This window comes from Pezoporus flaviventris, unplaced genomic scaffold (assembly GCF_033815535.1).
Source record: "Pezoporus flaviventris isolate CSIRO_AGI_PZ_B2104156 unplaced genomic scaffold, CSIRO_AGI_Pfla_v1 ptg000036l, whole genome shotgun sequence".
Taxonomy (NCBI): Eukaryota; Metazoa; Chordata; class Aves; order Psittaciformes; family Psittacidae; genus Pezoporus; species Pezoporus flaviventris.
The window spans coordinates 32,509,626-32,531,513 of record NW_026892584.1 but is presented as its reverse complement, the minus strand read 5'-3'; the positions used below and the strand labels follow the sequence as shown (position 1 = coordinate 32,531,513).

Sequence of the window (21,888 nt, the reverse complement as noted above, 5' to 3'; positions counted from 1 at the left end):
TGCAATATTAAGGTCACACCATCCTAACATGATCCTACCACAGAGATGAATACAGATTCTGATGCAGTGTTGTGCTGTGCTGTCCTCAATTAACTGAAGGCAGCTTGCCCCAGGGCCTGACAACTCATCTGTTTGATGGAGCTTGCACCAAATTAACATACCACAGAATTGAAAGATTCTTCTACGACAAACAGCCTGCTCATTCAGCTGTTGTTTCTCTGTGGTGCTTTGATTTGATACTACGTTTGATTTCATTTGTACATGTGCTAGTCATGAAAAAAATGTTGTAGCCTTGCTCTGAGGCACGAAAGGTCGACAAAGCAAATAGCTGCTGTCTTTTGGGGGAATTAAAATACATGAGGTAAGACAGATTTGGAATGGTTTGCAGATGCTGCACATTAGGGAGCTAAAAATGTTTTAATCCTTATTTAGAACTTTGTGTGCTTGTGTGTGGGATGGGCTTTTTATAATTAATTTGCACATGCATCTTGTATAGAGGATTCCTTACCATACATGAGCCTTCTCCCTTTCATCTCCACACATGCCCTAATACCAATAGAATAATCATGTCAGACCTACGTTCTAAAGAGTACTCTCTGCTAAAGGGTTATTCAGATCATTAGCTTGAGCAGTGATCACAGTAAGTGGGATCTTATAAGCACCTGTGAGGAACTACTGAGCTGCCACACTGGATTAAAATCTGAAGTTGCATTACTAGTTTCTGTTCCAGTTCATGTGGAAATAATCTTATCCACTATGCAATTTAAAAATACTTTGTGATAATAATATGACACTCAAAAATCTCTGCTAAGACAAACATTTTCTTTTCTGGTAGCTTCCTAAGTTTAGCACTGTCAACTGGAAAGGCATAAGTACTGTAGATCAAAGGATGGATCTTCCCTATAAATTCTTCCTTTTCAGCAAACAGTAAAATCTTATTCGGGTAAGGAAAATTACTGATAACTAAGGTTCTCTCTTAATATAATTCCCATTAAAGATGTTGCACCTATTCAGCTAATAATGCTTTTGCATTCCACAGCATGATGTGACACCAGTTACTGACAGTGTTTCTAACTGTCACCTACGGCCTGCTCTGTGGGAGAGCCTGAGGGTACATTTGTCTAAGCTCCCGAGCACCTGCCTTCACCAGCTACAACAGTCATGAAAGATGAAAGTGGTGAAGTAATGAGTAGTAAAATGAAGAAATAATATTCATAAGCATGTTTAGGGTTGCTTCCTAAGCCAAGATAAACCCTTAATACATCAGAGAAACAGGAAAAGATTTTCAATTGCCATTTCAGAATGCCTTAACCTCCCACATTTCTTAAAGGTCTTAAAAGGTCACGTTGCAAAATCATGCATATTTATCCCTTTTAGTAAGAACACAAAGGTATTTGACAGAGAGAAAGTCTTTCTTGCTATTCACAGTATTCTTGTAGTTAGGATGGTTCAAATATTTGTTTAGCAACAGTGCTTTTGTGGTAGTGCAGGTAACCACCCAATCAATGCCTTGTTCTCAATTATTAGTACTTAACTCTGCAAGCTTCTAAATATCCTTTTCCATCACAGATTAAGAATAAACTCTCCTGGGCAGAGAGGAACACACATATTTACGCTATTTTGTACCAGTTCTTTCAAAATATGTTAAGACAGCTGACTCTAATTTTCATGGCAGTGCAGATGTAATTTTAACTTTCATAAACAACACAAACCATACAAACTGGAATTTATTTAATTCATACAGTACAAGAAATATAATAACTTCTTCTTTACACATATATTGAATAGGTTTTAGGTATTTTAGTTTTAAAACTTAACATTCAGTAAGAATGTGTATTATCAAAAGCCAAGTTTGAAGACCAGTTAGGAAGTACTTTACGTCACTTAACAGATTGTCACACAGGAGTATTTAAAAAAAAATTTCTACAGAAAAGTCAGAAAAAATCCTTTAAAATGTTCATTAATATTAAATGGAGACTTACTCATATACCAGACAACTATTTCAGACCTGTCATACCAGTAGCATCCTGATAATCCTGTAATCTCTTGCGTATGAGTTGCAACATAACATTCTAGCTGCATTTCAGTAAGCGTTACGTTTTAAGATGACAGAAACTAATTAGGACTCCTAAACCTTTCCTGCTACTCAAACTAACACAGGCTTTGCCACAGGAATGCATTAAGTGTAGCTTATCTATTTGAGCTAGCAATTTCAAAACAATGTATGGGACATTCTCTCTGGCTGTTTTTACATAATGAAAAATATGCTCATCAGAGCATAGCGAAGTGCTGCTTTAACTGTTTGATGAGCTGTTGTGTATCAACATGGCCTGGAAATGCTTCTTCTGACTTCTGAGCAGCTGTGTAACTCCTCTGCAGATCTCCAACCTGGAAGAAACACACAAACTCATTTTGTGAATCCAAGCACTGCAGTGTCTGCATCATGATTCTGTGCAGTACATTTCTGAGGCTCACAAATGTTTAAATACAGCTGGTCCTGAGAATGAATAAATAAAATAGAATCAGCACAGAGGCTTTTGAACTTGGGGTTATATCCCCTTTACATCATGGGATGAGAAGACAGATGTGAGATTTTAATGGGAGGGATGCTTCAAGACAGTAACTTTAATTCCCATTCCACCTGACTTCTTGGAGAATGGAGAAGGTACACCATGCCCAGCGCTTAAAATGAGGAGGAATAAAAAGTAGAAGGTCTGTTTTTAAACTCCACGAAAGTGCTGTTGCATATACAAGCAAAACTCAACCAGTCAGGTCTCTGTAAAAGCTGCAACTCCATGTGATTTTCTGCTTCCTCAAAGAGAGGCACAGCAGCGCTGAAGAGGTGACATTGCTCCTCTGCTACTTCTAGAAGTATGTTTCCACATTGTTCTCTACTTCGGGAACCTAATTAGGCTAAATTCCTACATTATTTTTTGAAAGGAGGAAGTGTATATATGAACAGCATCTCAGAAAGTGCATTCATCAAAAAAGAACCCAAATGTTCAGGAATACGTCTAGTAAACGTCATAGCTCCTGGGTGGAAGGGAAGAAGCTATGGAAAGTGTCAGCAGGAGGCCTGTGCTGCCTGTGCACCAGTCAACACAGAGCTTCAGTACAGTAAGAATTCCGTGAAGGGGAAGAAACCAGAAACTTCCTGCCCAGAGAAGTTATGTTTTGTAAACAATGGCCTTACATTGAGTCTATGGATTGCATTTACCACACTGCATCAACAGCTAGCTGATCTGGCCATCTGCCTTCTCCCACAACCTATGCAGGTTCTTTGTGCAAAAGCTATGCAACAAGACATTTGCAGACTAGGATTCACCCCTTCATTGGCAAGTATAGAATGCAAGTATTAGAAACCATCTTATGTTTCACAATGGTGAGGATACACTTACAAATTAATGGGTTGTTCTCTCCTTGACACATGTACTTTAGTATCTGTAGGAGTTGAGCTGCCCACACAACTCACTCATAACAGAATCTTGAAGGGGTAAGCACAAGCAAAGGAGCAATTTTTTCTTGTGAAAAATGTAAGGACTTGCACAAGCATAGGAGCAATTTTTTCTTGTGAAAAATGTAAGGACTTGCACAAGTTTCTCCTCATTAAGAGGAATGTTAGACACACTGTTAATTCAGTGTCTGAGACACTCTATGACATAAATTATTAACACATGAAATACAAAGTTGGAAAGCAGAAGAACAGACTTTCCTTTTGAGATCAGTAAGATCATGGGATGAATAAATGATATTCTTTCTATAATTACTGATATATCATATAATATTTCACTTGACATTCTGAAAAAGCCAATGACAGTAAAGATGCAGATGGAATTGTCACTGGTTGCTTGTCTTCTGGGCATTTGGAAAATTACAAAGTTACTTTATAGCTAGTTGGCCTCATTTATTCTTTAAAGCAAACATCTGAATGACTGCTTTTACACACAAAGCTTTTGGGTATTAAAATGAAAATGTAACTTAGTTTTCCACGAGTGCATGCACTCTTATCTCACTTATTTGGAATTCTCAGTAATACTAACAATCAAAAACCAACTAATTCACCAAGGCTCCATTTTCAGATTGCAAGAATATGATAGTGCATTACCTTCTCTGAGAGTACTGCAAAATTGAAATGGGGCTCATACATATGAGGTGCTAAAGATGAAGCAGTCTGCAGCAAAGCTCTTGCCTATGGAGGGGAAAAAAAAAACCCCAAACAGTGAAATCTGTGATGCAGGGAGGATAACAAGAATCTAATGCAATTTTTATCACTCTTAAATCATCCTATGTTTTCTTTACTAGGCCTTTCCTAAGAAAGTAATCTTCAACTATGTATCAGTTACCCTAATAGTACATTTAGGCATAATACAGTTTAATAGCACTGAAATTATACGACTCTCGGCTGAGTCAGAAAAAAACATGTTGCAACTTACTCAATTAAGCAATTTAGTTCTAAACACTGAGCAGAATATACAAATTAAAAGGAAAGCATTTAAAGTCCCACACCACTGTATTTATCTTTTGTCTCTCTGACAGTACTGTCTTAAGCATCCACAAAAACCTGAATAAAAAAGCAGTTTTCACACTCAAAAATATTAACAAAACATTCTAACTAGCAAAACAGTAGTGTTAACAATTAATGAAAAATTAATGAAAAATTAAGTATCAGTGTGAGTTTTCAAGCTATAAATTCAATACAAAAGGTGGACTTGTGAATGGTTTTACTAAAAAAAATTACTGAGAACTTCAAGGGAAAAAAAAAAATTGATCTTTGAAAAGCAAAAGTATCTGTAAATTGTTTGGGATGGCAGAGTAAAGAACTTACTAAAACTCCCTAAATCGGACAACTCTGAGTACATGCAACAATACTTACGCAAGAACATTGTAAAAGAAAATAAAGTCCCAGATAAGCTGAATATGTTCATATTTTTTATTCTTCTATGCATAACATCATTGCCATGATAATCCTGATTTTTAATTATACTTGTGATACAGGAAAAAATAGAAAATTTTAAGCTAAAACCTAAAACTGACAGGAAACCATTGATTATAATGGAAAGGCTCTGCAGTGTTAATTATTAACAATCACAAACTCCACAAATGGAGGCAAGTTCACCTGGGAATTAAATGCCTGTAAATTTACTGATTATGAAACTAAACCCAAAGTTTATTTGTCACTGGAAACATCCAGTGCTGGATTCATTTCAGTATTTCCATGGTAATTGCTAGGTTATCTGAGTAAAGTTAACTTTGAGAATTTGCTCATAAAAAGGGTGTTTACAGGTCTCTATAATGTATTATAGCTCTCTGACACATGTATGTATCCATCAAAAGAGACTTGCTCCTACAAGGATTAAAACAAGCCCACAGTAGTTCAAACCATCCCACAAAAGCATATTAATTTTCCCTATATGTGTATAAAAATAAATGCATTAATCCACTTAGATGTCAATTATATATCTAAGTACAATACAACTTAGTATACTCCCATTATGCAAGACAAACCCCCAAGCTCACTGATGCAGAAGTATTCATCAAGAACCATTTATCAAGAACCATTTATCAAGAACCATTTATGAAGTATTTATCGAGAACCATCTGTTCACTGATGCAGAAGTATTTATCAAGAACCTGCTACTCTAAATCTCTAAAGCAATCTCCTTGTTGAAAAAAAATCTTTTAAGAGCTGATTTGATTGCTCTCTTCTGCCACCTAGTAAAAGTGTATTGTCTACATTTATAAAATGAATATATAAAGCTGTAACTTAAGTGATGATTAAAGAGCGATGGGTATTGTTCTGGGTCTCAATGTAGAAAAAAAAAATCTCAACTACAAAACCTTGTTTGTCTTCGATGAACCATTTGGACATGCCCAAGAACGAGCAGTTTAATGGGAGACAGCATAAAAAAGTGGAGGTTACACTGAAACATGCATAAAAATTATCCATGTTCTCCCTGTAGTAGTAATAAGCTAGACATTCATATGGGGCCTCCACCTCAGGGAAATGAGATGTTTCTTAAGTACAAAAGGGCCAAAGGAAACATGCTGCTTAGGCTGAGATTCAACACCAACCTGTTCAATGTGACCTTTTCGCATTTCCAGCACAGCCAAATTGTTGTAAGCTTCTGCGTAGTCATTATTGTTGACTAATGTTAGCTTGAAGCACTGGTAAGCCAGATTCAGGTCTCCTATCCCCTAAAAGTAAGACTATTTTAATTTATGACAAGACTGAAAACAACATGCATCTGTTTTGCTGTCTGGAGTATCTTTTCACCCATATGTACATGCTGATCAGAACCATATGTGCTTTCTTCCCAGACCCTCTCATTTTCTTCTAATTCGTCCTCCAGACAGAATCATTTCTCTCCAGCACAAACTTCCATGCTCCAAGTGATATTCATTTCATCTAATTTAACTTTTAGATGACTAATGTGTCATCTAAAGGTTACGTTATCTGCTACCGTCTACAGTAGGGCAAGAAAAACATATGTCTCCAGAGGGAAAGTCATCTTGACTCTCTGTGTCTACACAGAAAAAAAACAAACCTCACACATAAGCCTAGTTTTTAGACAACAAAAATTAAAGGAGATTAATTTCTTAGTATGGAAGAGCTCACTACTCTTCAATGTTTGAGTGTTATGACCAACACTGACAGAGCCCCAATTTAAAAATTAAAGGTAACAAGTGCTGAAAAATATAGGCACATCAGTTGAGTTTCTCTCTCATCATAATCAGCATTTGACAACAACTTGTATTACAAAGCTGTCAAAAACTTTATCCAGTAACTTTATTCTGGGCACACAGCTAAACAGAAATCTGTTTAGCTCCAGACACAACTTCTGGAAGAACATCTGGAAAAATGTGCAATGAATGCAAATTAGCATAGACATTTAACAAACTTTATCACACAATTACACAATATTTCTGCTGCTGCCTATATGATGGAGGAATGTGCCTTCTCAACTATGGCATTCATAGTGCTTTAGTGTCTGCTACATTCTGCTGAATACATATTTTTATGGCCACAGAATTGGTCTAATGCTCCACGTAACACAAATAACAGCTCAGAGAATTGAAAAATCTTGATTTTTTTTTTTTTTTCCCATCAGATTAGCTTGTGTTGCAGCAAAGACTTTCAAGGGCTGGTACATGATGCAATTTTCTTAGGAAAGGAAGGCTAAAGATAGTGAGGAGGGAGCATCTTTCAGGAGGAGTAAGCCACATTCTGTGAAGATGTACAGAACTTTCTTCTTTTGCCTCTTCCTCTCCAGTGAAGTGCAAATAAACCTTTAATCTGTACTGTACTCTACCCTGTATACTGTCAGGTTTCATATTTCAAAGTAGGGCAGTGACACCTTCCAAGTTATTCTTTTTCCAGTTTTTGTAAAATTGTATTTACTCACAAAGGTTGTTAATATTTTTCATACCACAGCCACATGTCCCAGGTTGTACCACACATCTGCTGTCTCCTCTTCATTTTCAGCCAAAAACAGTGCGCGTTCAAACGAAGATAATGTCATATCATATTGCTGGGCATAGAAACAACAGAGGCCCAGATTGTTAAAAAGTTGGCAGTTATAAACACCCATCTGCAGGAGCCGTCTAGATTGAAAGAAAGTATTTAATTAATTAGAGTAATTTCGAATAAGAATTCTGTTCTAAATGACAAAGTTTCCTCCTCCTTTCTCCCTGTACTCAGAGCGTGTAATAACCAAGTCTTATAGTCTGATACTTGGTAAAGGTTTCATGAAGGGCAGTGTAGGACATTTTTGATTATCAGAATCAAAGCTGTGCAAAGCAGTCTTTGCGTAAATTAGGTAACTTCTGTCTTTTTCATTGTGCCACATGATCTGACTTTACTGTAAGACATAGCTTTATGCAGACTTTCTCCATTTCCTCTTTCCAATCCCTCAATGTCAATCAAGATGTGATTTGCTGCAGTCACTTTCTGTAACTCTCAGACTTCAATTTTTTTGATTGATTCCTGTCCTTCAGCACTGCTCTGATCAGTACTAGTACATCTAGTATATGAATCTACATAAATGTTACATTTGAAACATAATTCAGATTTTGATTCAAATTGATGGGTTTTAATGTGTCTTTTAGAATGGAGATGCTTTATAAAAATTCTGCTTATTAATATTTATAGCAAAACCAGATATGCTAATAGGGTCAGAGGAAAAGAGGGCTGCTGTCTGCAGCATGACTGTAAGTTTCTGAACTTAAATTAGGAAAGAGCTGAGGTCCAACAGAAATGAGATGCTAGTGTTTATATTGACTTAATCTGCTCTTAGGCTTCAGAACACAGGTCAGGCTTCTCTGGACTCTGACTGTACTGAAATTAAAAGCAAGCAGCATCATTCAACACTATCTTTTTATTGCTTTGAGCAAAGCAGGGGGGAACCCCAGCCCACATTCAAGTAAGGGATTTTGTGGTCACAACTTCTCGCAACTTCCTGTGGAACTTTTCAAAGACTACTCTTTTTTCAAAGGGCTAAATAGGAAGCCCTTGAAGCTTCTGAATACAACTGAAGCTGCAAGCAAGGCCAGGGTTCTCAAACTGCCTCATGCTGTGAAAGATCATTTTTCCTTTATTCATCTAATAATCACTGTTTTAATAGTATTTGTTGGTATTTCTACATACTCCACATGTAATGATGACAAATTTTTAAGACAGAGATATAATTATCACTGGCTGAGAAGGTAAGTTGGTATGCTGATTTTATGGTCGTATTTGTATAAATGCTTGATCACCCTCCCATACCAACCTCTTAATATTCTTTTTTTTGCTATCAACATTACAAAAATCAACCCTTTATAATACCCTCCCACATGTTCAGTTCCCCCTGCACTTCCCTACAAGTAGTAGATACCTATAAAACCGCAGAGCTATCTCAGGTTGGTCTGAATAGAAGTGGTTACTGCCAATGCATGCAATGGCTTCCACGTGAGTATTGTCTTGTTTTAAGACATCTTTATAGTATTCTGCAGCTGAGGAGATATTGTTCATTTCCTACACAATTGGAAAAAAATTAGATTAATTCTACTTTTTATTACCAATTTTTATTACAAAACTTATTAAAATGTTACTTTACCAAGTGCTTTACTTATGCTGCATACTGTACTTAACTGAGATTAATTATGTATGCTTTTACGGTTCTCTGATCATACAATGCAACACCGCTGATCAGCATTTTCACGAGCGACACACAGATCCATGAGAAGAATGCATAATAATTTACTGGTGCTAGCTTTACCAGTCATTAACTCTATGCCATAGCTACAAGAGGAGCTTTATTTGGTTTTTATTTTTCAGATTGGTCAGAAGCTTAGCACATGCAATAGGCATTTGCTACTTTTTGCATAATACCTTGTGATACACAGTACTGCGCAGTCACTTTCCCAGTATGGTAACATACAGCAGACTTCTTTCCGCAGTCAAAGTCTCAATTATTTTTAACGCTTTGTAAGTCAACTTATGAATTGATTTGAACACAAATGAGAACTGCATATGAAGAATTATTACCTGCCTTTGAAAACAGGAATCATACCAAATACCACAACTTGTACTAGCTAGGATACCCCAGTTAGAGAACTATATTGTATAAAAATATATGCTTGGATGTATGCTACTTGGAAGATGAATTAGGGTGAACTCATTGCTGTAAACAACATCACACTGTTTCTGAGGAGTGCAAGTCATCAGACGACTCAACCCCCATGTCAGAAAAAAAAGATCAAACCACACTTGTGCATTTAGAGAGGAGTAATTTTTACCTATGTGCTGTAGATACAATGTACTCTCAACACAACTAAAGAATAAGCTTTTTTTTAACCTCAGCAGCATTATTTAGCTATGAAAAAAAAAGTATTTCTTGTGATTAAAGCGAAGAGCAATAAAGCAGCCCCCCCCCCCCTTTTTTTTTTTAACCAATAAGGGTCTACAAATCTTACTGTCAAAAGGTAGAAAAAAGGTAGAAAAAAAAAGATAGAAAAAAGGTAAAAGAAGAAAAGGTAGAAGAGCTTTTTTTCTACAGAGAAGAAAAGCTCTGATTAAGATGCCTAATACATATATTCCACTGTGAGTCTATGTAATGGGAAAAGCTCTGTGCTGCAGTACAAATCTTTGGTAATGAAGCTATAAACCTGCACTCAGGTGTCAGTGCAAAACCAGATCCTGTGAACTATATGCTGCTCTTAAATAAGTCCTTACAGGGTTATGCAATGTTATGTATGGCTCTGTAAAATCATATCCATATTAAAAAACTGTTTAACAATTCAGAAAGAAAAGCCTCAAAAAAAAAATGCAGCTGTTGTCTTCCTTGCTGAAGGACAAAAAGGATTTAATACGAAAATGGATTAATGCTTGGCGGTTAGATGAGAATGATGAGAACAGGAAAGAATGCCAAGTATGAATATAAGCAAACAAAAGAAAATCATGACTTTAAAACACTTGTTCTAGAATAGGATCATTATCAACTTTTAGTTAAAAAACAATGTTAAGTCCACTGTTTGACAAGAATATACGCAGTTTTAAAATACAAAATATATAGTTACCAAGCTAAAATGAAACTACTTTAAATTCATCCTGCTTAAAGTAACATCTACTTCCTAAACTAAGAAACATTCACATTCCAACTGTTCTCACTGGCTTTAGAAACTAACACTGAAACACAGTGCTAATAAAGACAAAACATAGTGCTAATAAAGACAAAACACAGTGCTAATAAAGACAATGCTGGTAAGCAGACTATTTTGCTGTTCAATCCTGCTAGCACTGGCTGTTGATGACTTAAGCAGTTTTAGTACAATGAAACATACAAACTCAACCTAGCTACATGGGCAACATCTGGACCACTTGACTTAACATGGACTTGCTTCCATGTGTGAAGGGTAAATAGGATCTCACTATGTGATTAACCATTTAAACAAATAAGCCTGAAAGGCTCCCCTGATGTTACTTTGGTATCTCTGTGTAATGCCACCTGTTTTGCATCAGTGATGCTGAAAAACAGGATAGTTAATTTTTTATGACCTTACAGTTATATTCAACGATAGGCTCTTTTTTCTTGCTCAGGCAGCTAACCTTGGCCACAATGAGTGCATAGTGGATGCATACCTCATGGATTCTGGCAATTCCACAAATAAGAGTCACTTCTCCAGGAAATCGATCTAACCCTTGCTTGAAAAGGTTCAAAGCTGTTACAGGCTGATCCAAGCGCAAATACACCTAAGCAAATAAGAAGTGCATATAAATGTCAAATGTCTGACTTTTATACTTCCACTGCTGTTTAACTATGGGGACAAATAAAAGGGATGACACCTCCCTTTATGCAGCAAACCATTATCTGAGATGGTGAATCATACTGGGAAAATAATGAATACTGAATATATCTCTGTAATGAAGATAAAACAGGCTAATTAGGATAATTACATTTGCAAGCCTATCACCTATACATTATTAATTCAGATGAACATTACTAATAAACAAAAAAAGTATCTCGATATTTACTATCATACCAAATTAATATACTTCCAAGACTGAGGTGAAGGTACCACCTTGAGTATTTTCCTGTTTAATATATGTTTTATGTTTAGGCTTGTAAGAACTGGAGCTTCAGGTTGATAATGCTGGAATACTGAAATATGTCAAATAAGACTGCACTGCACTGAGGAACGACACTTTCAAATCTCCCAACTGCTCTGTCAACCTCCCCTGTCACAACCAATAAAGTCCTGCAACAGGAAGAGGGCAGTTTTTTGCCCCCGTGATTCTGGCTTCTGTGTTGACTATAACAGCGTGTGATGAGAGTACCATTGTGTGAGAATTGGACAGAGGACATCAACGTATTGATAGAGACCAACTCTGTAGCTGTCTGAGAGTACAACTGTAAAGCCCTCCCATTGTGGGGTATGGTAAATATAGCTACAGCAAAGGAAAAAACCCTGCATGGCTGCTCTGGGACACTAGATGGCTAATGTGATCAATCTGTCTCCCACTGAGTGGAAAAGTGTTTCAAGTGCTCCTGTTGGAGAAGTATTACATTAAACAGTGATAATACTTGATATGATGAAAAAAAGGAAAGAATCTGTGACTGGTATCCTGCCACAAGCACTCTGTGATGCAATGTAAGAAAAAGATCAATGTTAACTGAACACCTGAGAAACCTCCAAACACATTTTCTGCTTCTGGCCTTGAGCTTCATGGACTTCTGAGTGCCAATAAGCAAAATTGTAAGTTCATTTATTTCCATCCTTATAGATACATATTGCTGTCAACATTTGCAAAGAATTCTTTCCTATGACCACTCCAGTGATATTCTGAATTGTCAAAGAGCTGTCGATTGTGAGTGCCTTCCTAGTAAAGGGACTGTCATTTCGAGTTGATCACTGGCAAAAAGGAAAAAAAAACAACCAGGCATTTTTTAGAGTAATTTTGCTGACATCACTTGCATTGCCTGTATTAAACTAAAAAACTAATTCCTTCTTGTGAAAAGCAATAAAAAAGTGAAGGTTTGAGGGTTTTAGGGGCATAGCACTTAGTAGACTAGGACTGCAGAGCTGCTGTCCAGATGAGTGGAAAAAAAATTCAGAGATAGGTGGGACAACTTCCACCTACTCACACAGCTGCTTTGGGGAGACCTGCTTAGTAACAGAGGTCTTTATTAAAGAGCTGTAGTCATTAAGTTTTAAAGGCTAAATGCAGAATGGCTTGATTTTCTTTTTGCTCTCTCTCATTTCTAGTAAAAATACCCTATCTCCAGCTCTTCTGAGTCATGAAATACTTTGTAACTTTCCAGCAGCCCTAATTTCTTTCAAGATCCTTTATTTTTCAGTTGTCTTTTGGTCTTTTATCTTTTCCTAAATTGTATTTCAAGGGAGAGTCAGCTTTCAGGAAAATATTAGAAAAAAACCCAGATTGCTGCTGTAGCAATTAATATAAACTGAAAATTAATCAGTTCTGTAGTACTGAACTGTTTGCACAGAACTTGATGCGATCCCACTGTTTTTTCACTGGCCGCTTAACTCAGGTCTGATATTTTCAGTACTGTCAGATTACCCTACTCTATCACCTGTCCACCTACAGCCACTAAATCATGTTGTGCAATGCCTTATACTTGCATGAGCTGGTCTATGGAGTGGGAGATGGAAGTTCAAATGCAGCTCTTACTTCAGCTAATAATGATGTGGGTGAATGCATGTCTCCCATAACGAATCACTGTTTGTTAATCAAATTACTCTGTTAAATTAATCACTCTGTGTAGCTCATGTTTTGCAGAATGACTCCTGGTAGTGACAGAAATCTAAAATTGCTAAACTCAATCAAGTAAACTAACTCCAACTGCTGTACTGAAGACGTCCAGATAGCAATGGTGATCATTTAAATACAAAATGTAAATTGCTCAAGAGATGTAAAGGTAAGGCAAGTATCATAATATAAGTATCTGAATTATCCACTAGTAGAGATGACATTTGGATAGGCCTATGACAGCTGGCTTAAAGGGAACTGATAAAAAACAACTGATTTAATCTCTTTCTAGGACAAAAGAAAGAAAATGCAGTTTTAGTTTCTCACAGGCCACCTTTTTTTTGAAAAATGTTTAGAATCTTATGTGTACCCTGGTAAGCAAGTAATTCCGAGGCTTAGCTGTGCCACTTGCTCTTCTAAAGCTTTCAATGCCTTTATTTTGGCAACAATTTCTGTTTCAAGGTCTCTGATTGCCTTCTTTAAGTTCACTTTGTTTTGAGTTTGATTGTGAAACTAGGATTTTGAGCTTCACTCTTACTGATTTACTGCACTAGTTTCCCAGGAGACGATATAAAACTACACTGTTCTTCATACTGGAACTCCAATAATTCTTTAACTACATAATCCTCATTGGTGTTCAGAGCAAAGAATACAGTAGCACAGGAGATACTTTTTCTTTTCTTTTAGTGAAATCTGGAAGCTCCAAAATCTTTTTGAAAACTACAGACTTCCATTTCAACTGTTAGCATGTATTGCCTCATATCAATATGGAGATCACACACTATTAAACTTAATGGTGTACCAAGCTCAATACTCACTTATTCTGGTGTATGGTCTTCTCAGGAATAGTCTGGAATTTCACTTCATTTTTAAAATAATCAGATTTATGACTTACTTTTGCTAAATATAAGACTGTATCAACCATGTCCTGTTGCTTGAGAGCTGACTTAAACTGCTTTTCGGCTTCACGATATAATCCTAACCTAAAGAGACAAGAGAGAGATATAGAAGGCATTTGTTTGTTTTTTAAAAAACCTTATTAAATAATGAAGCAGCGCAAACTAAACCAAAGATACACTGCCCAAAAGCATACTCTGAAGTCATGTATTTCCATCTGTGTTAACAAAAACCATGCCGTTAAATATAGTAAGGTTACAAAGACAACAATGCAAAACCATGAAAAAGGCAATTTCATGAAATTTCACCCCCTTCTGTACATGCAGCCTTCTGGTGCTAATTGAATAATTGTGTACTTGTTTTCATAGGACTCCTTCCTGCTCTTTGTATGAAATGAATGGTAGAAAGGAACAATTAGAAAGGTTGAGGACCTCAACCTCTTCCCACATGGTTTTGGAGCAGAATGTCCTCACTCTGTAACTCCATGGGAAGCCTGCGCTGGAGCACATTTGCTTGGAGGACTTGTGACCCCATGAGGGACCCACGCTGGAGCAGTCTGTGCCTGAAAGACTGCACCCCATGGAAGGGACCCACCTCTGAGCAGTTCACTGCAGTCCATGAGAAGGACTCACATTTTCCCCAAGTCAAGTCTGTTTTGCCTGTGATGGTAACTGCTGAGTGATTTCCCTGTCCTTATCTCTGAACCAAAAGCCGCCCATTGTCTTTTCTCTGCCCAGTCCAGATGAGGATGGGAGTGACAGAGTGGCTTCTGGTGGGCATCTGGCATTCAGCCAGGGTCCACACGCCACAGCTCAACAAATAAATAAATCAGTCTAATCTAAAGAATGTCAAATAAAGGTTAGGGATAACAAAGAATTTCATTAGTTTGGGCATCTAAAAAGAAGCACTAGTTTTAAGCCAAGATACAACACGGAATTTTAAAGGGCTAACTGCTCTGTATTATCAGCCTGTTCATACAAGAATTGCTTACAGAGTTGTAAATACTGCAAGATGATGGTTCAGGTTTTTTAACAACCAATACGGAATCCATATGTTTTACATTCATGGGACAAACAAGGAAGAGCTGCCTCAAAACTTGTTTGAATTATAGGAAGCATGGCTGTAGCAGGAGTTTCACCTGATTTGGTAGAACTGGCTGTTACATTCATAGCCACAACCTCAGCAACAAGGCTGAACTGCTTGCAACGATCTCTCTTCCCTGCTGTTGCCACTCTTTCCCCAGAGACTTATCACTGCACAGTATCAGGGTACTCCCAAGTCACTTGTATCAGATGCTCAGGTATGGGGTGCCAGTCCTAAGCCTTTGCTGTCTTTGGAATTGGTACTTCCTGGGTAATGTACCTCTGGCAAAAAGGGTCTAATGTGAGTATATAATTTTTTATTACCTCCTCAATCTGAAGCACTCATTGACAGTTAATTTCTCAAGCTAATATTGTAATACTCATTTTGTATAGTCAGTTTTAACAACAGTTCTTTGCATTTATTTACTGACTTTTCAAACCATGTTTTTGAAACTCATTAACAAAGGTGAAGATACAACGAATTCAGTTACTCAGTGTTGACCCCTTTACTTCAAGCAGCTGAATATAATCTTGTGTGTTATAGAAGATTTATCTTTAAGCACAGCACTCTGCAACTAAGTACATAGTGAACTATTTCCCCCAGTGTTCAGCATTGCGCAATACACCCAGCAGTTCAGGTCCCGTATGGGTATACTCACTGCTCCCAGCAGAAATTAACCATGGCTTACCTATAGTAGCACTTCCCAATTTGGACTTTCCACCACCAGTCCTTGAACTGTGCGTGCTCAGTAGCAAGGGCTGCCAAATGTAGAGCCTTCCAAAACAAATTCATCATCTTAACATTAATACCTTCAATGTTTACACAAAGAAAAGAACACAAAGTGAATAACGTAAAGACCATCAAGAGAAAAATTTGAACAAAAAGTCCTGGTAAACTTGAGGTGAGGGCACTGCTTTATGTTTACTATTTTTATATCTTAGTGTATAAAGTAGCTGAGAGGATAATTTGTCCCTATAAGAACATGTAATCCAAATAGCTTCTGGTAATCCAAAGAGAAAAAAATAAAATCAATTTTTTTGATTTTTTTTGATGAAAAAAGTAAAATCAGACTCCTGAAGTGCCGCTTCAAACTGACCCACTTTTTACAAGCTTCCTATCCTTGTTCACTAGAAGTTACTAAAAGAAGTATAAATATACTAAAATAAAGAAATCAATTCAGCCAGTTGGAAATACTGTAGAAATTGTCATCTTATTACTAGTATCAGGCTGCCTCCACTTCTGGAAATTCTCATATGTTTACAGTAAGAAGTACTTCTTCCTTTTAAAAAGTCCATGATGCAAGAAAACTGATAGGAAAAATGCATAAGAGAAACGGTTAGCTATTGAAAAGGGTGGAGGTCTAAAATCTCTTTATCTGGTATACTGGAAAAATAGGTATGTTAACCAATGCACTACCAACATCCTGTGCAGAGAGTAGCTATGGCTTTTCATGGTTCAGTTTAAACTCAACAATTCTGTTAAAACAAGATGTGTGTTCTGTACCAAAACCTATCATATAAGCGATTGCTGGCATTCCTTTTTTAAAATTCCATTTTGTCCAGAACAAATCAAAGCCATGCTATGTTTTTTACTTACATTTTAGGGACAACAACAGGAATAGTTTAAAAAGCTTTAACACAGTATTTTATAACAAACAATTGACTTTGTTTTCTGTTTTCATAAACACTTTGCAGACCACAGAAATCAGAAGCTAGTCATCTATTAGGAGCAATATGGAAAACTGTGCACTGGCCACTCAGTAGCAGAGGAACCAGTAATTTCCAGGAAAAAAGTAATCTGAATACTTGAAATACTAGAAAAGGCCTAATTTAGTGACATCTACCTTGGGTTTGATTCCTGTTCTTCCTACTAGCAAAATGAGGCTGCAAGTAATCAAAGGGTGTAGATTTGACGTATAACAGTAAAGACATGTCAGTGCAGCTATGACAGCTTAAGACAAGTAGTTGTCTTTTGGCTCTGAGAAGGAATGATTTATTTTCTGCAGCTAAATTCAGGCTAAAGTTTTGCATTGATTCTGTCCTCATAAGAAAAAGACAGCTGTTATTCCCTGCCTCTGTGACAGGAGAGAGAAAACTGAGGAAAGCTTACAACTCTGGTGATGCATGAGGAGGTGGCAGAGAACTCATGGATCAGGATTAAAGGGAGGGTAGGGACTGATCACATTATAGTGAGTGCCTGCAGGTTGCCCAACCAGAGAGACTGAGTGCACAAGGCCCTCTCTAGAGAGGTAGGAACACTCATGTTAACAAGCCTTGGTCCTTATCAGGGACTTCAATCACCCCAATATCTGGAGAGACAGCACAGCAGGTCATAACCAATCCAGGTATGTGCTGATAACTTCCTTTTCCAGGTGGGAGAACAGCCAATGAGGAAACGAGCTATGCTGGACCTTTTTCTCACTAGCAAGGGGGGAAAAGGGTTGGTGGGGAATATGAAGCTCAAAACCAGCCTCGGTCTAGTGGAAGGTGTCCCTGCCTATGGCAGGGGGCTGGATCTGGATGATCTTTAAGGTCCCTTCCAAACCCAGACCACTCTACGATTCTATATTAAAACACTGGCTACTTTAGTTGCATTTACAAATGCGTAAACAATGCATGCATCTGTCAAATACCACACCTGCTTATAATGCAGCATGAGCAGCTACTTAAGGTCAGGATCATATGACAAATAACGTGCTTCAAAGAGCTTTCCTCAGAGTGCTCCGATGACAAGTATTCAAGGAGAAGGACTGAATTTCAGAAACAATCCCTTCTGTAGCTACACATTCAGTTTTCTTTCTGATGCCCTAAGTATTTCTGATAACTATTTTATGCAAGGCTAACAACTCTGGCTGCTACTGGAAAATGGGAACCAAGACTGCTTCAGGCATAGTAGATACTAACATCAGCAGTTTATCTGTCGGTACCAATCCTGAACTCTTACTGGGATCTTATTACTAACATAAGAAACAACATACGACTTCATTTTTAAGTTAGTTTCTGAAATTTAGTCTTGTTCTTATACTTTTCTATGAAGGAAATAGGAAAATCCTTTGTGATATTTTATCAGCAATCACAAAAACTTTAATCCAAAAATATTAGATGTTACCAATATTTCTAAAGTGTTTGCCTGGAAAAGCTTCGTGCATATCAATGCCAGCTTTTTGCATGCTAGTAGTTAGACCTTTTGATGGTATTACAACAAAATCTTTTGACAATGTGGCCTTTGAAATGTCAGTATATTGAAAAGTCAAAGCCTTCACCCTTACCGTGTCAATAACAACTGCTATCATATTTCAATTTCAAGTTTGGGTTTTTTTTTAATTGCACAGTTTAGGTACAACTCAATGTTCAATCTGCACAGCATGTTAATATAAAACCAGTCCATAACAACAGCTGTGTTATACCTGTCCTGCACTCTGTGCATTACTGAATCTTGGTGCAGTCCTATTAATAACTAGAAAAAGAAAACAGCATGGATTGTGGATTGGCAGATACTGGTATGTCCTTCTAAAGATTTTTCCTTCAAAAGAAAAACCCCAAAACTGATTGACTCAAAAGTTTTAATAAATATAACTCATCATTTGGAAATGCTGGTAAATTGAAATTATTACTCTACAGAGCACTTAGCATAGCTACTCAGTTATGCAGGAGTCCATGTCAATAATAGTCTTAGACCTTGGAAGCCTTTCTGAACAAATTTATTTTACTCTCAGTTCTTATATTTATGCAAACAAAAATAACGAAACCCCTGAATACTTGGTGGGTTTTCTTAAGTTTTTTTAAACGAATGAATCAAAGCTATTTTGTAGATTTTTTAAATTGTAACTGTATTTAGCATGATTCCAAGATTAATTTCATTTACCATTACTTTCCTTAGCTCAACTGCATTGTAACTAAGACTTTCCAACTGTCTACCAGCTGTAACTCAGTATAAAACAGCTTGCAGGGCTGTGGTAATTTACTATTGTATTTCAAAATTAAATTGGCACATGTACATTTGTTTGGAACTTAGTAATTTAATACACAGTATTGTAAGCACCAAGAAATTAGATAGATGGAAATCATAGCAAGCATCTGCTGCTTCTTTCCCATGCTGTTGAACAGCAGGAATTCTCCCAGCAACATTTATTGACTCATTTGTAGACAATTCAACACAGGATAGTCTATAAGACTGCTGAGTAAATTACAGTAGCCATAGTTAATTTTATACAATTTCTTTTGATGAGTGTCTCCTGGATTTCTATAGTTTGAAAATCTAATACAATTTCATTATAAATAGATTTCTATCAAAGAGTGTAGACTTCAGATTATTAGGAAGAACTAAGGAACTATCAGAGGTCCCAGGTATATACTGTAGTCGTTGTTCCTCTTGTAATCATTATCCACCAGAGAACAGTGTCAGAGAATGATGTCACAGTCTACTGCTACTGTTTCTGGACAACTCTTTAAAAGTACCCTGCTTTTACAGCATTTAACCCATAAAGTGGCTTTTAGAAATAGCTTAAGGGGTACAAAAGTCAGTTATTAAGTGTATGTGTTCAACAGGAAACAAGTCAAGAACAACAATGGACAGGGCAATAGTAATTTCTTCAGAGAAGTGTTTGACTTTTCATTAAAGACTTTTGACAACATTTTCAAGTGCTGAAAAAGCTCAATGCACTCTTCTTCCACCCCCACCTTTCTGACAGTTGATAGCTTACAGATGTATTTACTTTTAATTTGAAGCAAGTTCCGAGCATTATTTGTCTAGTTGAATAATACACACCGATTGATAATATTTCTCAACTGAAATTGCTGAGGCTTTTTTTTTCTATGAACTAACTGAATACTACACAGAAGATAAATAATAAAACTGCCTTTGCTTCATAAATAATAATGCAGCTGAGAACAGTAGACTGTTCCATATCAGTACAGTGACAAAGGAAGGATATTGTCACTACCACTTTTGTGAGTTTTGTGTTTTACTTGCAAAACAGCAGAAACCAGTCTTCCAATTCTACCCATGCAAAAAGTCCACAATCAGAGGCTTTTTGATCTATACAGTCACAAACTTAAGCCAATTTCCCAGGCTTCCAAGCCTTCCAAGCTCTTTCATCATAGTATTTCAACCTTCACCTAAAAACATTTGTTTTGTTTTGGTTTTTTCCACTCTCCACATAATACTGTTTTCACCAAAGAACTTTTCTCTCAAAAATAACTCACTCTAAGAGCCTGGCATTACTCTGCTCAAATTATTACCTTATTAGTAGCTCAAATAAGCTCACTGAATCACCAAGGACCATCTGGACGATGCTTCTAGTTGTATGCTTTGACTTCAGATAGTTCTGCAAGGAGCAGGGATTTGGACTAAATGATCGTCATGGGTCCCTTCCAACTTGAGATCATTTATGATTTCATGTAGAAAAGTGGATTTTGTGGTGAGGTTTTTGTTTGGTTGGTTTAGGGTGTTTTTAAGAATGTGCCACATCACACATTGGCAAGTAACACAAAGATGACGAGATGTCAGTGAATGTTCTAAAGAGTGATCAAGCAAGATCCTGATCAACTTTTATGCAGGTAACATACGTGCTGTTTCCCTGCTAAATCCTTCTTTTCAGGGAGAAGGAAGAAACTAAATAGGTGAAATGCCATTGGTAGGAGAGGTAAATGAAAGTGATGCAGCTAAATTTAAGCAAAAGTTGTTTTTTTTTCTGTTGTTTAATAAAAATTCATGCAGATGAGGTTCAAAAGGAAGGGAGGACAGTTTGGAGAATTAGAATTATATTGAAAATGATGTATAAATTACAGAAGAACAGAAGAATGAAAGCAAACAAGAGAAAGCAGACTGAACAGTTTAAAAAAAAAAATCACCTCTTCAGAGACACACATTACATTATAAAGGCACCTTGTACTGTGAAGTGTGATGCGTTCTTTTTTCTTCCTAAGAGATGTTATCATTAACCAAACATTTTGATCTCACTCCCATTACACAATAAACAGTGGTGACTAAACTGACACTTCTTTGCTTAGGGATACAGGCAAAACTTTTCCTGCAAAACAGTGATCCGGGATTCTTAGCAAGGATTTCAAAATACATGCAGTACAGTGTAAAAATATCTTACAATTTTCTTCTGGCATACTTGGAAAAACCCTTGAATTATATGAAATTATCTGACTAGCCTAGAGATCCTGCTTGTCCTTAAAGTGCAGGTCACAGGCACATGTGGCTTCTTGTCAAGTAACCCTTTTATTCTTCGTGAACTGAGTTTTCAGTAACAAACAAAATAAATTTTAATTATTGGTGGCATAAAACCCAGGCACTTCCTTTATATTCATTATCAGAACATGTAAATATTAATTGCTATTTCTATTTCTTTCTGACATTTCTGACACTTGCATTTACTATTTCACCCACATTTTGGATTAATAGTGCACTGCAATCCAATCCTCTTAAACAAATGGTATGTGACAAATTGACTGTGCAACTATAATAATTTGATTCTAGATTAAAAAGTTTTACATAGCAGTGCATTTGGAAATGGTTCTGATCTGTGTCAGAAAAATATTTTTGTGTGTGTTACTGATGAACTGGAGACTTTAATTTTGTATCTAATCACACACCAGTTAGTGATCTGGCAGAAAATTTGGTAACTGTTTCATCAGCTGTGCATTACTTAC

General features: G+C 36.8%; 1 protein-coding gene across 7 annotated transcripts in view; it reads right to left on the bottom strand.

Annotated features, from left to right (window-relative positions):
• Positions 1 to 1,709: 1,709 nt before the first annotated feature.
• TTC8 (tetratricopeptide repeat domain 8) overlaps positions 1,710 to 21,888 on the bottom strand; it is a 41,359-nt gene continuing 21,180 nt past the window's right edge. For 5 of the 7 annotated variants that reach the window (XM_061463777.1, XM_061463773.1, XM_061463774.1 and 2 more), the window contains 8 exons: positions 15,918 to 16,003; positions 14,145 to 14,232; positions 11,120 to 11,230; positions 8,874 to 9,013; positions 7,428 to 7,602; positions 6,073 to 6,195; positions 4,106 to 4,189; positions 1,710 to 2,388 (listed from right to left, as the gene is read on the bottom strand). In XM_061463777.1, coding sequence (XP_061319761.1) covers positions 2,272 to 2,388; positions 4,106 to 4,189; positions 6,073 to 6,195; positions 7,428 to 7,602; positions 8,874 to 9,013; positions 11,120 to 11,230; positions 14,145 to 14,232; positions 15,918 to 16,003 — 924 coding nt within the window. In that variant the 3' untranslated portion in view covers positions 1,710 to 2,271. Of the gene's footprint in view, positions 2,389 to 4,013; positions 4,190 to 6,072; positions 6,196 to 7,427; positions 7,603 to 8,873; positions 9,014 to 11,119; positions 11,231 to 14,144; positions 14,233 to 15,917; positions 16,004 to 21,888 lie in introns of all 7 variants that reach the window. The other 2 variants (XR_009745164.1, XM_061463779.1) reach the window with 2 other exon arrangements.